General features: G+C 41.7%; 2 protein-coding genes across 2 annotated transcripts; one reads left to right on the forward strand and one right to left on the reverse strand.

The window, feature by feature from the left end:
- The first annotated feature begins 3,055 nt into the window (after positions 1 to 3,055).
- pcid2 (PCI domain containing 2) lies at positions 3,056 to 11,223 on the forward strand. Its single transcript, XM_042319393.1, has 13 exons — positions 3,056 to 3,152; positions 3,719 to 3,773; positions 3,936 to 4,025; positions 4,155 to 4,294; positions 4,475 to 4,516; positions 4,621 to 4,719; positions 6,217 to 6,270; positions 9,593 to 9,680; positions 9,776 to 10,018; positions 10,151 to 10,224; positions 10,335 to 10,460; positions 10,781 to 10,904; positions 11,013 to 11,223. Exons 2-13 carry the CDS (start codon positions 3,738 to 3,740, stop codon positions 11,100 to 11,102), a joined length of 1,206 nt encoding a protein of 401 aa, XP_042175327.1. The 5' UTR covers positions 3,056 to 3,152; positions 3,719 to 3,737; the 3' UTR covers positions 11,103 to 11,223.
- Positions 11,224 to 12,066: 843 nt separating this feature from the next.
- prozb (protein Z, vitamin K-dependent plasma glycoprotein b) lies at positions 12,067 to 15,425 on the reverse strand. Its single transcript, XM_024408825.2, has 8 exons — positions 14,805 to 15,425; positions 14,002 to 14,165; positions 13,796 to 13,820; positions 13,590 to 13,703; positions 13,352 to 13,483; positions 13,179 to 13,264; positions 12,914 to 13,034; positions 12,067 to 12,797 (listed from the first exon to the last, which is right to left on the reverse strand). Exons 1-8 carry the CDS (start codon positions 14,893 to 14,895, stop codon positions 12,172 to 12,174), a joined length of 1,359 nt encoding a protein of 452 aa, XP_024264593.2. The 5' UTR covers positions 14,896 to 15,425; the 3' UTR covers positions 12,067 to 12,171.
- Positions 15,426 to 15,432: the final 7 nt, after the last annotated feature.

A 15,432-nucleotide genomic window follows, 5' to 3' on the forward strand; every position in this document is an offset into this window, starting at 1 on the left:
TTTAAGCTTCAGACAACACAGCTAATCCACAGCAGGAACTTCCATATATGGGCATTGTCTCGGGTATTGAAATTCAGCCTTAGAGCAGGAACTCCATATATGGGTACAGACTTTCATATTGGAAGTTGCCCGGAGGAGGAACTCCATGTATGGGCCCAGACACCCAAATTGGAATGCGGCCTATTAGCAAAGAACAAATATGGACATAGAGCCGTGACCATGCCAATTGCTCACCTGCATTCAGCCCCTTACGAACACCCTGCCGGGAGGCCACCTACCAGCCTCAGTCCACGACCAGGGTCTGGCCTCCCCATCAACTCACCCCCTAGGCTTCCTACACAATGGTGGGACAGCTCAACCCCGGTCCATGACCAGTGGCTGGCCCCATCAGCAGAGGGGCTAGCACAACCTTGGCTTACGGCCGTGGATTGGCCCTGCCAGCAGGGGGCAGCTCAACAGCTCGACAGTAACAGGGCTTGGGGATTTGCTGTACTGTGGTTTGCTCCATTCACATCACCGACTGATATGCTGTCACACAATAGTGATGGGGCACTCGTAAAGATTTCTACTTTCTATGCCGAGGCCAAGGACAAAGCTTCAACGCTTCAACACTAAAGAAGGGCACAGATAGTATAACTAAGGCACAGAAGTTTTTTTTTTAGCAGGCAAAATGTCATTATGAAGAGCACTCAGACTCTATTAAGCACCACTTAAAGGGTAATTCCACCACTTTTCAACCTAATATTTATTATCTCCAGCACAATACCAGTGTATGCATTTTTGAAAACCGACCATTTCTTTTTGTTTTGTAAAAATATATAAAGTTAATAAATTCTACCCGATGACATCATCAAAAGTAAAAGCATTTTAAACAGTGATTTTAAAACACAATTAAATTTGTAGTTGTGTGGGGAGCAAGAAAATACTTTCCCTCTGGCTAGAAACTTTTGAAAATCACAGTTTTTCCTTCATTTTAATCCAACCCTGTGATGTCACAGAGAAGCATTGTTTTTAGGATCTTTTTAACCACAGATCATAGAAACATGACATTTTCACATTCAGTATGTAGACACTGGTATGGTGCTGGAGATAATGATTATGAGGTTGAAAAGTGGCGGAATTGCCCTTTAAAAAAGAGAAGGTAATTTTGGAAGGTTATTCAAACTGAGTGGATTAGGATTTCACACGAGAGTCAACTAGTGTCAGCCACGACATGAAACGCCCATCAGGCGAGCTCTAGCACAATGACACTCATGCCAGCACAGCAAAATGTAGAGGAAGATCAAATAGGGGTTTTATTTACAGTATACAGACTGTATGGCTCCCTGTAAACACAAAGCTATATTAAGAGTTTATAGGCTCCTTATATGTTGCTATGCCAAACAGGTTTTACAGTACAGAGTACAGAGTACAGTTTGTACTCATTTTTGGCTCTGGGTAGCAGTGTTCAATGTGATACTTTACCCTGTCTTTCCATCAGAGGTACCCGGAAAAAAATATGCTCTCTGAGGTATTGTGGGGACAAAAAGAGAGCTTTCTCATACAGCTCCCCTGAACACAGAATGAGACAGCAATTCGAAAGAGTCCTAGTAAGGAGAGTCATTTGCAGTCAGTGTACGTACATTGGTGGCATTTCCGTTGCGTCTGTACAAAGACACTGAGTGGGATGAAGAGCTTTTGGTGTGCCGAAATTGAAAATCTTCTGAAACCTTGTCACAATTGTGCCCAGCAGCGACCTCAAATAGACGCCTGGATATTACTGATGTGACTCCTGAGTTTGACATCATCAAAATAGGGGCAGCAGGTTGCTAGGCAACAGAGGGGACAGCTGCGAAATCTACAGTAAGCAGATGTTCTTGGATGTAATGACAGCACTGTTGTTTTATGAGGGCAAAGAGATTTAAAATGTATGATTTTGACAGGTCTTTCAGAGAACTGAAGTTACCGCAGTGTCACCTACAGTGTCCTTGTTCTAGCTGTGCTATGTCGGCATCTCTGGATGTTGCAAGGCTCCCATTGGGAAGCCTCTCTCCCTCCGACACACACACACACACACACACGGCTTCATGGCCTATACCAAAGTCACTTTAGAGGGCATGCCGGCAATCCATACCCCGGCTGGGATCCAATATGTTGCTGTGATACCTCAGCAACCTGAGAAGAGGAGCTGCAGAATGATAGAGAATGGAGAGAGTGGAGGGGGTTAGAGATGGTGGAGGGGTTAGAGGGATTGGAGGGGGTTAGAGACAGTGGAGGGGGTTAGAGGGAGTGGATGGGGTTAGAGACACTGGAGGGGAGTGGAGGGGGTTAGGGGGTTATAGACTGTGGAGGGGTTATAGACAGTGGAGGGGTTAGAGACAGTGGAGGGGTTAGAGACAGTGGAGGGGGAGTGGGGTTAGAGACAGTGGAGGGGGTTAGAGACAGTGGAGGGGTTAGAGACAGTGGAGGGGTTAGAGACAGTGGAGGGGGTTAGAGACAGTGGAGGGGGTTAGAGACAGTGAGGGGGTTAGAGACAGTGGAGGGGTTAGAGACAGTGGAGGGGTTAGAGACAGTGGAGGGGGTTTAGAGACAGTGGAGGGGGTTAGAGACAGTGGAGACAGTGGGGTTAGAGACAGTGGAGGGGGTTAGAGACAGTGGAGGGGGTTAGAGACAGTGGAGGGGTTTAGAGACAGTGGAGGGGTTAGAGGGAGTGGAGGGGGAGGGACTGGGCCACGTGCTGAGCTGAGGAAGGTAGAATCACAGTGATATCATAACATTGTGAACAGGTTTGCAGGACACACAGGAACGCACACACACAGACACACAAGGCTAGCGGCACTCTGCAGGTTCTATTTTAAGAGCCCATTCTCACTCCTCCATTAATCACACAATGTAGCGTGAAACACTCCCTCCAACAGGGCCAGACACATCATAGATCACGGAGGTGCTGTGTGTGTGTGTGTGTATGAGAGCGAGAGATTGCGAGAGCAGAGATTTCATTGTGCATAGCTTCTAATAAGCACAGGGAGGCGACAAAGTTATAGCTAGAGTATTGTAGTACGTGGGGGGACTTTTATTTTGAAGGCTGAAGGAATACATTGACCCGGAAGTGATTCGTGTAGCTACAGTTCAACAACGTGAATACATTTTAAACAGAAATTTAACCACAACAGGTAGCTATAGACGGATACATTGGAATTATGCCATTAGGTTAGTACAGTGGTTCCCAACCAACCAGGGGTAGGTACTAGGGAGCCCTGGCTTATCTACAGGGGATACTTGAGAAGACTCATGAGACCATAGGCTTTTACTGGTAAAATGCGCATGAGGGGGCACAGTACTCTGGGCAGAGCAACATAACATTTTGTTCGTGGTACAATAACCGAAAAGAATTGGGGACCACTGGCTTTGTAAACTAGCTAGCTAACGTTAGTTACACGTTGATGTATCATTATCAGCTACAATCTAGCGGTCCTTGACAGTTAATGAATGAATGCATGCTACCTAGCTAGCGTCAGTTAAAACGATACAAAAAAGTTACATTATATTGATCCCAATTTAATCATCACACTCGTTGTGATACTGAATTAAATTCTTAGCTAATCTACTAGTAACGTTAACTAGCTAGATACATTGCCAATAGCCATAGCACAGTAGTTATGATGTTGTCAGATTCAGAGCTTTTGCCGCTTAGCGGATTTGCTTAAATATCTGTTTTATTATTTAAACTTTTTCGTAGGTTCACATCCCTGGCCGTAATGGCGCACATAACAATCAACCAGTATCTCCAACAGGTAGCCATTTTTCTATTTTATCTTACCGGTTATCAAGTGAACCCATATAGCTAGCAGTCTTCTTCCTTAGCACAAACTTTCATTTAGCTATTCGTTGTGTTCACAATGTTCACCACTAGTCACGCATGCTCAGTTCACACCATGTTGCTTACCTGTTCCCAGGTGTATGAGGCCATTGATAATCATGAGGGGAGTTTTTGTGCAGAACTGCTGTCATTCAAACACCCACATGTGGCTAACCCACGTCTCCAGGTGAGGCTATTCAGGCTGCCTGAACCTTCCATGCCTTCAAGTCCTGCTGACCTGTTGTTACACTTGTATCTCTTCAGATAACACCCTCTATGTTTTGCTCTAGAAACATGACTGTATGTATGCCTGCAGCTCGCCAGTCCAGAGGAGAAGTGCCAACAGGTGCTGGAAGTCCCGTACGATGAGATGGTTGCAGCACACTTGAGGTGCACCTATGCAGTGTCCAACCACGACTTTGTTGAGGCGTACAAATGTCAGACGTTGGTGGTCCAATATCCTTTTGGCATTTCTGGAGATTACTTTGGATACATATTCTCATCACTCCCCATCCCTGCCTGACAAATATATACATACACACAAGATATATGCGAAAGCACATATTGTGCTATCGACTGGTCCATTTCCAAACTGTTCTGTCATGGTTTCTCTGCGGTTTGTCCTTGACTTTCTACGTCATTCTTGAGGGCCTTCCAATCTCACAAAGAGGAGAACTGGTAAGGATAAGCATGTAAAATTACATTTTTGATCCATTTGGCCTTAGTGTTTTTCTATTCTACATATACACGCCTGTAGGATGACTGCTCTATGTGCTGTTTAGGGCCTTGCCAGTGATGTTCGCTGTTACGCTGGACCTGCGGATATTTGCCAACAATGTAAGTGAACATAAACTATTGTGCTCTAAAATGCTTCTGATCCAGTGATGGAAAAGTCATGTCCTATAGGAGGGGTTTGATGATTGTAGTAGTATTGTCCTATAGGAGAGGTTTGATGATTGTAGTAGTATTGTCCTATAGGAGGGGTTTGATGATTGTAGTAGTATTGTCCTATAGGAGGGGTTTGATGATTGTAGTATTATTGTCCTATAGGAGAGGTTTGATGATTGTATAGTAGGGTTTGATGATTGTAGTATATTGGAGGGGTTTGATGATTGTAGTAGTATTGTCCTATAGGAGGGGTTTGATGATTGTAGTAGTATTGTCCTATAGGAGGGGTTTGATGATTGTAGTAGTATTGTCCTATAGGAGGGGTTTGATGATTGTAGTATTATTGTCCAATAGGAGGGGTTTGATGATTGTAGTATTATTGTCCTATAGGAGGGGTTTGATGATTGTAGTATTATTGTCCAATAGGAGGGGTTTGATGATTGTTGTAGTATTGTCCAATAGGAGGGGTTTGATGATTGTAGTAGTATTGTCCTATAGGAGAGGTTTGATGATTGTAGTATTATTGTCCTATAGGAGGGGTTTGATTGAGAGGTTTGATGATTGTATTATTGTCCTATAGGAGGGGTTTGATGATTGTAGTATTGTATTGTAGTATTATAGGAGGGGTTTGATGATTGTAGTATTATTGTCCTATAGGAGGGGTTTGATGATTGTAGTAGTATTGTCCTATAGGAGGGGTTTGATGATTGTAGTATTATTGTCCTATAGGAGAGGTTTGATGATTGTAGTATTATTGTCCTATAGGAGGGGTTTGATGATTGTAGTAGTATTGTCCTATAGGAGGGGTTTGATGATTGTAGTATTATTGTCCTATAGGAGGGGTTTGATGATTGTAGTATTATTGTCCTATAGGAGGGGTTTGATGATTGTAGTATTATTGTCCTATAGGAGGGGTTTGATGATTGTAGTATTATTGTCCTATAGGTTTGGAGGGGGTTTGATGATTGTAGTATTATTGTCCTATAGGAGGGTTTGATGATTGTAGTATTATTGTCCTATAGGAGGGGTTTGATGATTGTAGTAGTATTGTCCTATAGGAGGATTGTAGTTTGATGATTGTGAGGTTTGATAGGAGAGGTTTGATGATTGTAGTATTATTGTCCTATAGGAGGGGTTTGATGATTGTAGTATTATTGTCCTATAGGAGGGTTTGATGGGTTTGATGAGGGGTTTGTGATTGTATTATTTGTCCTATAGGAGGGGTTTGATGATTGTAGTATTATTGTCCTATAGGAGGGGTTTGATGATTGTAGTATTGTTGTCCTATAGGAGGGGTTTGATGATTGTAGTATTGTTGTCCTATAGGAGGGGTTTGATGATTGTAGTATTGTTGTCCTATAGGAGGGGTTTGATGATTGTAGTATTGTTGTCCTATAGGAGGGGTTTGATGATTGTAGTATTATTGTCCTATAGGAGGGGTTTGATGATTGTAGTATTATTGTCCTATAGGAGGGGTTTGATGATTGTAGAATGATTTTCCAGGCAGAGCAGCAGCTGAGCCTGATGGGCTGTTTCAGAGTGTGAAAAGGCAAGGACTGGACACTATTGAGACTATACATCTAACAGGAAAGCATATTAAACTATAAAGCATATTAAACTATATATCTTACAGCATATTAAACTATATATCTGCATATTAAACTATATATCTAACAGCATATTAAACTGATCTAACAGGGCATATTAAACTATATATCTGTTTCATTAAACTATATATCTAACAGCATATTGTAAACTATATCTTGCAGCATATTAAACTATATCTAACAGCATATTAAACTATATATCTTACAGCCAGACATATTAAAGTACAGCATATTAAACTATAGTAAACTCACAGCATATTAAACATCTGGACACTATATATTACAGCATATTAAACTATATATCTAACACAGCATATTAAACTATATCTTACAGCATATTAAACTATATATCTAACAGCAGAAAGCATATTAAACTATATCTTACAGCATATTAAACTATATATCTTACAGCATATTAAACTATATCTTACAGCATATTAAACTATATATCTTACAGCATATTAAACTATATCTTACAGCATATTAAACTATATCTTACAGCATATTAAACTATATATCTTACAGCATATTAAACTATATATCTAACAGCAGAAAGCATATTAAACTATATCTTACAGCATATTAAACTATATATCTTACAGCATATTAAACTATATATCTAACAGCATATTAAACTATATCTAACAGCATATTAAACTATATCTTGCAGCATATTAAACTATATATCTAACAGCATATTAAACTATATATCTAACAGCATATTGAACTATATATCTAACAGCATATTGAACTATATATCTTACAGCATATTAAACTATATATCTACAGCATATTAAACTATATATCTTACAGCATATTAAACTATATCTAACAGCATATTAAACTATATATCTTACAGCATATTAAACTATATCTTGCAGCATATTAAACTATATATCTAACAGCATATTAAACTATATCTTGCAGCATATTAAACTATATATCTAACAGCATATTGAACTATATATCTAACAGCATATTGAACTATATATCTAACAGCATATTGAACTATATATCTTACAGCATATTAAACTATATATCTTGCAGCATTGGACACTATTGACAGCATATTGAACTATATATTGAATTGAATTTATTTTGGGTAACAGACAAATACAACAAAATGTACGATGTGGACCCAGAGGACATCACTTGAAAGTATGAATTAAAACGCTTGTTTCCAAAGTGGTCCTCAATGGTAAAAACAATAACGCATGTTATGATTAAAAGGAAACACAAAATGACAAACAACCATAAATACATTCATTTATAATGACATCCTTAAAAGTGGCACTATTCATTGCACTTTTCCTTAACCTTAAAAATCAACCATATTATTAAAACAATCTATTAATTGCACATCACACCGATCCTTCAAATAATACACTTGCCCAGCAGTAGGGGGCACAAGGGGCAGTGGGGTGGTTTCTCTTCCTTAGACAACATTGTTCAAATGATACCTTTGTCTGCTTTTTAAAGCTATTTTTACTTTTTCTTTGCTTGGTCTCCAAGGGGAAGCTATTCCGTAGACAAAATGCCTGTATAGAAAAACATGCTCCTAGCAGTACTGTTTACTCATGGGATTTTACAAGACATAACACTAGCTCTGGTATTGTAACTGTGTTGGGTATAGACCATATCAATGTGGTTTTTCTTATAACCTTTCTTCTTCTCCATCCAACCTCACTGAGCTCGAGCTGTTTTGCAAGGAGGAAAATGAAATGTGGCAAAAGGTCGCAAAGTTCAAGGGGGCCGAATACTTTCGCAAGGCACTGTATCTAACAGCATATTAAACTATATATCTTACAGCATATTGAACTATATATCTTACAGCATATTGAACTATATATCTAACAGCATATTGAACTATATATCTTACAGCATATTGAACTATATATCTTACAGCATATTGAACTATATATCTTACAGCATATTGAACTATATATCTTACAGCATATTGAACTATATATCTTACAGCATATTGAACTATATATCTTACAGCATATTGAACTATATATCTTACAGCATATTGAACTATATATCTAACAGCAGACAGCATATTGAACTATATATCTTACAGCATATTGAACTATATATCTTACAGCATATTGAACTATATATCTTACAGCATATTGAACTATATATCTTACAGCATATTGAACTATATATCTTACAGCATATTGAACTATATATCTTACAGCATATTGAACTATATATCTTACAGCATATTGAACTATATATCTTACAGCATATTAAACTATATATCTAACAGCAGACAGCATATTGAACTATATATCTAACAGCATATTGAACTATATATCTTACAGCATATTGAACTATATATCTAACAGCATATTGAACTATATATCTTACAGCATATTGAACTATATATCTTACAGCATATTGAACTATATATCTTACAGCATATTGAACTATATATCTTACAGCATATTGAACTATATATCTAACAGCATATTGAACTATATATCTAACAGCATATTGAACTATATATCTAACAGCATATTGAACTATATATCTAACAGCATATTGAACTATATATCTAACAGCATATTGAACTATATATCTAACAGCATATTAAACTATATATCTTGCAGCATATTAAACTATATATCTAACAGCATATTAAACTATATATCTAACAGCATATTAAACTATATATCTAACAGCAGACAGCATATTGAACTATATATCTAACAGCATATTGAACTATATATCTAACAGCAGACAGCATATTGAACTATATATCTAACAGCATATTGAACTATATATCTTACAGCATATTGAACTATATATCTAACAGCATATTGAACTATATATCTAACAGCATATTGAACTATATATCTAACAGCAGACAGCGTATTGAACTATATATCTAACAGCATATTGAACTATATATCTAACAGCATATTGAACTATATATCTAACAGCATATTAAACTATATATCTAACAGCATATTAAACTATATATCTAACAGCATATTGAACTATATATCTAACAGCATATTGAACTATATATCTAACAGCATATTGAACTATATATCTAACAGCATATTGAACTATATATCTAACAGCATATTGAACTATATATCTAACAGCATATTGAACTATATATCTTGCAGCATATTAAACTATATATCTTGCAGCATATTAAACTATATATCTTGCAGCATATTGAACTATATATCTTACAACCTTTACTGTAGCAACCATATCCCCTTGCTCATTATGTCTTGACTGTTATCGTATACAGTCGGGCTGGGATTGACGACTCCAAGAAGTGGGGAATGTTGTTTCTCATCAATCAGCTCTTCAAGATCTACTTCAAGGTAAGGCAGTAGTGTGATTGGGTGAAGTTTTGTTTACATGAATAGGCCCTACTTTGTGTGTGTGTGTGTCTAAACGGTTGTGTGTGTGTGTCCAGATCAACAAGCTACACCTGTGTAAGCCACTGATCCGGGCCATCGACAGCTCCAACCTGAAGGATGATTACAGTATGGCCCAGAGAGTCACCTACAAATACTACGTAGGCCGCAAGGCCATGTTCGACAGCGACTACAAACCAGCCGAGGAGTACCTGTCCTTCTCCTTCCAGCACTGCCACCGCTCCAGCCAGAGGAACAAACGCATGATCCTCATCTACCTACTGCCTGTCAAGATGTTGCTGGTGAGACAGAGTGCCTCACTGAGAGAGCTCAAACATACACTCATCTAGCCACACACGTCTCAATTCAAATCAAATTTAAAAAGCTTGACTGTCAATCAGAGACTAAGACTGGTGTTGCTCATGTTGATTCAGGGTCACATGCCTAATCACCAGCTGCTCAGGAAGTACGACCTCATGCAGTTTGCCGATGTCACGAAAGCTGTGAGGTAAGTGTCACCACCCGTCCGCTCCTTGCAATCTCTCTTTCTCCTCTCTCTCCCCCTACTCCCTCCTTCCCCCTCTTTTTCTGATTTCGGTCTCTCTGTCTCTGTAACAGTGAGGGTAACCTGCTGCTGTTGAACGAGGCCTTGGCCAAGCACGAGACCTTCTTCATCCGCTGTGGCATCTTCCTCATCCTCGAGAAGCTCAAGATCATCACCTACCGGAACCTCTTCAAGAAAGTGTGAGTCTACTCACCAAATCCAATGGTACTGTGCTGGCCTGGTTACACTTTTAACCCTACTGAGCCAAGTCCAGCTGGAATGGGCTGGTCTGGTTACACTTTTAACACTACTGAGCCAAATCCAGCTGGAATGGGCTGGTCTGGTTACACATCCATCATAGTTGCTGGAACCGCACTGAAAGGACAATGTGAAAATAAATTATCTGAGGCAGCACAGTACGATTCAGGTCAGCCCTATAGTGTGAATTGGCATAGTGTGTGTGTGTGAACCTATGACCGATATTGACTTTCTGTTAACATGTTTGTGGTATGTGGGTTAGGTACCAGCTGCTGAAGACTCACCAGTTGCCCCTAGATGCCTTCCTGGTAGCTCTGAAAATGATGCAGGTGGAAGAGGTGGACATTGACGAGGTGCAGTGTATCCTGGCCAACCTAATCTGTGAGGTGAGATCCCACCACACACACCTTTTCCTCTGACCATGTGCTTCCACCTGATATTTCAGACAGTCGTAAAACATGAAGCAGCAGATGAACTCTCTTCCTCTCTTCTAGGGGCACATCAAGGGCTACATCTCTCACCAGCACCAGAAACTGGTCGTCAGCAAGGCCAATCCATTCCCCCTGCTGTCATCATCTTCCTAATCTACGTATCCCAGAATCCCCTTCACCCAGGAACTGTTCCCAGAAATATATTTCCTTATTATTTAGGTTGCATTTTATTTTGTCATATTTTTACATTTTGAATAAAAGTTTTGTTGTTTTACTCCTTGTACCACATTTTTGTTTATTAAGGAAGTGTGGAAGATGAATGATTTATATAATTATAGTACATGTTAAAATATAACCACTCGCTTTCATTTACATTGTTAACCTTGGAGAAAAACAACTTAAATCTTGAACGCAACCTTGTTGGCTGTAAGTCCAGTGTAGGTAGGGATCAGGCTAACCCTTAGTTGTTGGCTGTAAGTCCAGTGTAGGTAGGGATCAGGCTAACCCTTAGTTGTTGGCTGTAAGTCCAGTGTAGGTAGGGATCAGGCTAACCCTTAGTTGTTGGCTGTAAGTCCAGTGTAGGTAGGGATCAGGCTAACCCTTAGTTGTTGGCTGTAAGTCCAGTGTAGGTAGGGATCAGGCTAACCCTTAGTTGTTGGCTGTAAGTCCAGTGTAGGTAGGGATCAGGCTAACCCTTAGTTGTTGGCTGTAAGTCCAGTGTAGGTAGGGATCAGGCTAACCCTTAGTTGTTGGCTGTAAGTCCAGTGTAGGTAGGGATCAGGCTAACCCTTAGTTGTTGGCTGTAAGTCCAGTGTAGGTAGGGATCAGGCTAACCCTTAGTTGTTGGCTGTAAGTCCAGTGTAGGTAGGGATCAGGCTAACCCTTAGTTGTTGGCTGTAAGTCCAATGTAGGTAGGGATCAGGCTAACCCTTAGTTGTTGGCTGTAAGTCCAGTGTAGGTAGGGATCAGGCTAACCCTTAGTTGTTGGCTGTAAGTCCAATGTAGGTAGGGATCAGGCTAACCCTTAGTTGTTGGCTGTAAGTCCAGTGTAGGTAGGGATCAGGCTAACCCTTAGTTGTTGGCTGTAAGTCCAGTGTAGGTAGGGATCAGGCTAACCCTTAGTTGTTGGCTGTAAGTCCAGTGTAGGTAGGGATCAGGCTAACCCTTAGTTGTTGGCTGTAAGTCCAGTGTAGGTAGGGATCAGGCTAACCCTTAGTTGGGGTTACACATAAGGTCCAGGTGGGTCATGGGTCATTTGTGGTGTCATCCTCATCTCTGTCATCTCCAGGCGCTGCTGGATCCATTGCAAGTAGCGAGACAACTTGGTGAACAACAGGGTTTGTCCACAGCCATGTGACGTGGGTGGCGAAAGGTGCAAGCCTGTTAGGAACGCTGTACCCCTCTCCACAGTCACAACGGGGGTCCCGGACAAAAGGCTGCAGTTCCTCATTAGTCCTGGTTTGAGGTCTGTCTCATTAAACCTAGTCAACTTAGTCCCACAGAAGCCCTTCTGGCTCCCCATACAGAACATCTTGTTGGTGAGGGGCTGGGAGACGTTCACCTGGTTCCGACAGCCCTCCGCATGCAGGTAGGAGAGAACAGGGGGGCCGTGGGATTGCCCCCGGAACTTATCTGGACCCCTGGCCACCCCCTCCCTTCCTGGACTCATCAACACGTTCTCACTGAAATCCTTAGTGGGCAGGCACAGGTGGGAGACAGAGGTGCCGAAGGGAAGGGGCTCATTCAGTCTCACCAAGGCCAGGTCGTCCTCCAGACTGCCTCTCTCGTGGCGGTTGTGAATGTACAGTTGGGTCGATAGAGGGATCCTCACACTATTATTTGAGGCACCTTAGAGGATGAAGGGAAACTGTTAGATTTCATTCAGAAAGATTTGAATCTGCCTGAGCTGGAGGTTTATACACTAACAGATCAAACGTCAGTGTTTTTATCGCTGTGGGACTCACCTGTCTGCATGCTGTGGACTTTCTTTCCCATGTACAGGCAGCTAGCTGAGGTCAGGACTGCCTGAGGCCCCAGGATCACCCCGCTACACAGCTCTGCACCAGCCTCATCCACAAACACCACCTGCCAATCACAAAGCCACAGGTTAAAGGGGAAGTTCAGTATTTCACAACTTATTGTTCCTCACATTGAAAGTAGTCTATAGGCCAGGAGAAACAGACTCCCCCTAACCTTGCTCTACGTTGTGCTGGTAGGGGAGGAACTTACTTGCCATGGACAGCGGTTGTGTGGACAGACGTGATGGGCTATGTTGATTTGGTTTGTTGGCTGGAGTCTTCCACAGGGGTGCTTAACTAAGGAAACAGAGACGTCTCTATTTAAAGTGTGTGAGAGAGAGCGTGTTACAGATGTCTAATTCAAAAGAATAGGTAGATGTTAACCTGCAGGTATGCAGCTCCTCTTATCACTGTGAATCTTGTACCCCGTGGTGCAGGAGCACTGGTATGCTCCAAAGTTGGGACTGCAGAAGTGGTCACAGGAGAAGGGCCCCTTGGTGGGGCACTGAGCGCTATCTGTCACGACACACAAACATATCTCTTAGACTACTCGCATAACTATGAACTCACACACACATTCACACACACTCATAAAGAGTTCTAATGTAGGTGTTCTTTTGACCTATTTCACAGTTCTTCCCGTGGTACAGCTCTGTGCAGCTACAGGTGAAACCTCCAATGCCGTCCTTGCAGCTGCCGCCATGGAGACAGGGATTGGGTTTGCACTGGTCCCCATCTGAGGAGGAAGAAGAAGGGAGGGGATTCAATATCTGGAGTCGGGAGAAAACCCAACACCCCTCTGCCGCGATTCAAAAGAATGAGACATACCTACGTAGACATTCCAGAAAGTGTCCTATTGAGGTATGAGAGAGAGAGAGACAATGGACACAGGGTTTAAATCAGAAAACTACTGCATTAGTTATGGATAAGGGGATTGCCTATGTTGTCAGATCAGTGCAGTTGAAGGAAAGGAGTCAAGGAAAGGAATGCATTTTAGACTATTGAGATGCACCCTGTAGGCCTAAACTGCTCACAGTTTTGGGTGTGTCTTCAAAGTACTCCCTGGCCTCCTCGTAGTTGCAGGTCTCCTCATAACACTCTCTCTCCAGGTTCCCCTGAAGCATCTCCTCCAAGAAGAACGCATTTGCTCTTTTCGACCGTAGGAAGACCGTGCTGGCTTGCGCAGGGGGTCTGAACACTGAGGGTCAGGGAGGAGGTGGAGGAAGAGCAGGAGAGGAGGAGGTAGATGAGGAGGGAAAGGAGAAGGGATAGGAGGGGAAGTGGATGAAGAGGGGGAGGAGGGGCAGGTTGATGAAGAGGAGGGGAAGGAGGAGGAGGTGGACGAAGAGGAGGAGAGGAAGGGAAGGAGGAGGGGAGGAAGGGGAGGAGGAGGGAGAAGACATAGGGAACAACAACAACTGAAAAGTGAGACAAACCAGAAGTGACTCAGTATTCATTTTTCTCCCAGGTTGAGGATAATATGTTAAATGGTGGAAAGTTAAACATGAAGAGTTTTCACTTTAAGTGGTCCCATCATTGAGTTTCATGCCATTTAATTACATACAGAACAGTTTGTTTAATGTATACCTGTGGAGGCTGCTAAGGGGACAAAACATGGTTTTCATACCGTTCCATTTACTCCATTCCATCTATTAAACTCCATTCCAGACATTATTATGAGCCGTTCTCTCCTCAGCAGCCTCCACTACTGCATACACAACACTATGCTGGTCATATGTAGACTGGAAAACTATGCTAGCAAAGTCATTGTCAGCCTGAAGGTATGATTAACAAAATGTCTACTTGGTCCTGTAGCTTTCACAGTGCAGTGGCTTACCTCTCCCATAGCTGCAGACCAGGAGGACACTGCTCAGAAGAGAGAGAGACAGAAACCACCATTGCCTCCACGAGCCCATTGCAATCCACATCCACACCGTACCCACAAGCCTCTCTGCCTGTGCCAAGGTCCTGTCTGTAGCCCTGTCTATCTCTCTCTCTCTCTTGCGCTCTCTCTCTCTCTCTATCTTTCTGTCCTACACACACAACCATGCTGGCGGGTTAACATTGCCAAGTAAACCCCACCCGCTTGCCAGCCCAAATGTCCGTTTTTAGTCATTGCTGTATACGCCAACAAAGTTATGTGGTGTGAATGTCTCCAGGATAGCGTAATTTATGTGGATCTCCCTGTCACCTGATGTAATAAATGTATCTGGTGCCAGCTCTAGATAGTTTAAAGATGGTGCCTCATTAGCAATTGTATGTAATATAATATCTACCAAATATGCTACTAATATGCTAATGTTATGAAGATGAATTGAGATGAAACGTTCAGTAAAACTCATTGTGTTTGTGAAGACCTCATGTGATACAATGTCCCACAGGTGGACTCTAGACTGTACACACAGTAGAGCAAACAGCAAATCCACCTATCCTTGTGTGCTCGGTACTTACACCAGCAATGATTC

Source organism: Oncorhynchus tshawytscha, unplaced genomic scaffold (genome assembly GCF_018296145.1).
Source record: "Oncorhynchus tshawytscha isolate Ot180627B unplaced genomic scaffold, Otsh_v2.0 Un_scaffold_4246_pilon_pilon, whole genome shotgun sequence".
In the NCBI taxonomy this organism is placed as follows: domain Eukaryota; kingdom Metazoa; phylum Chordata; class Actinopteri; order Salmoniformes; family Salmonidae; genus Oncorhynchus; species Oncorhynchus tshawytscha.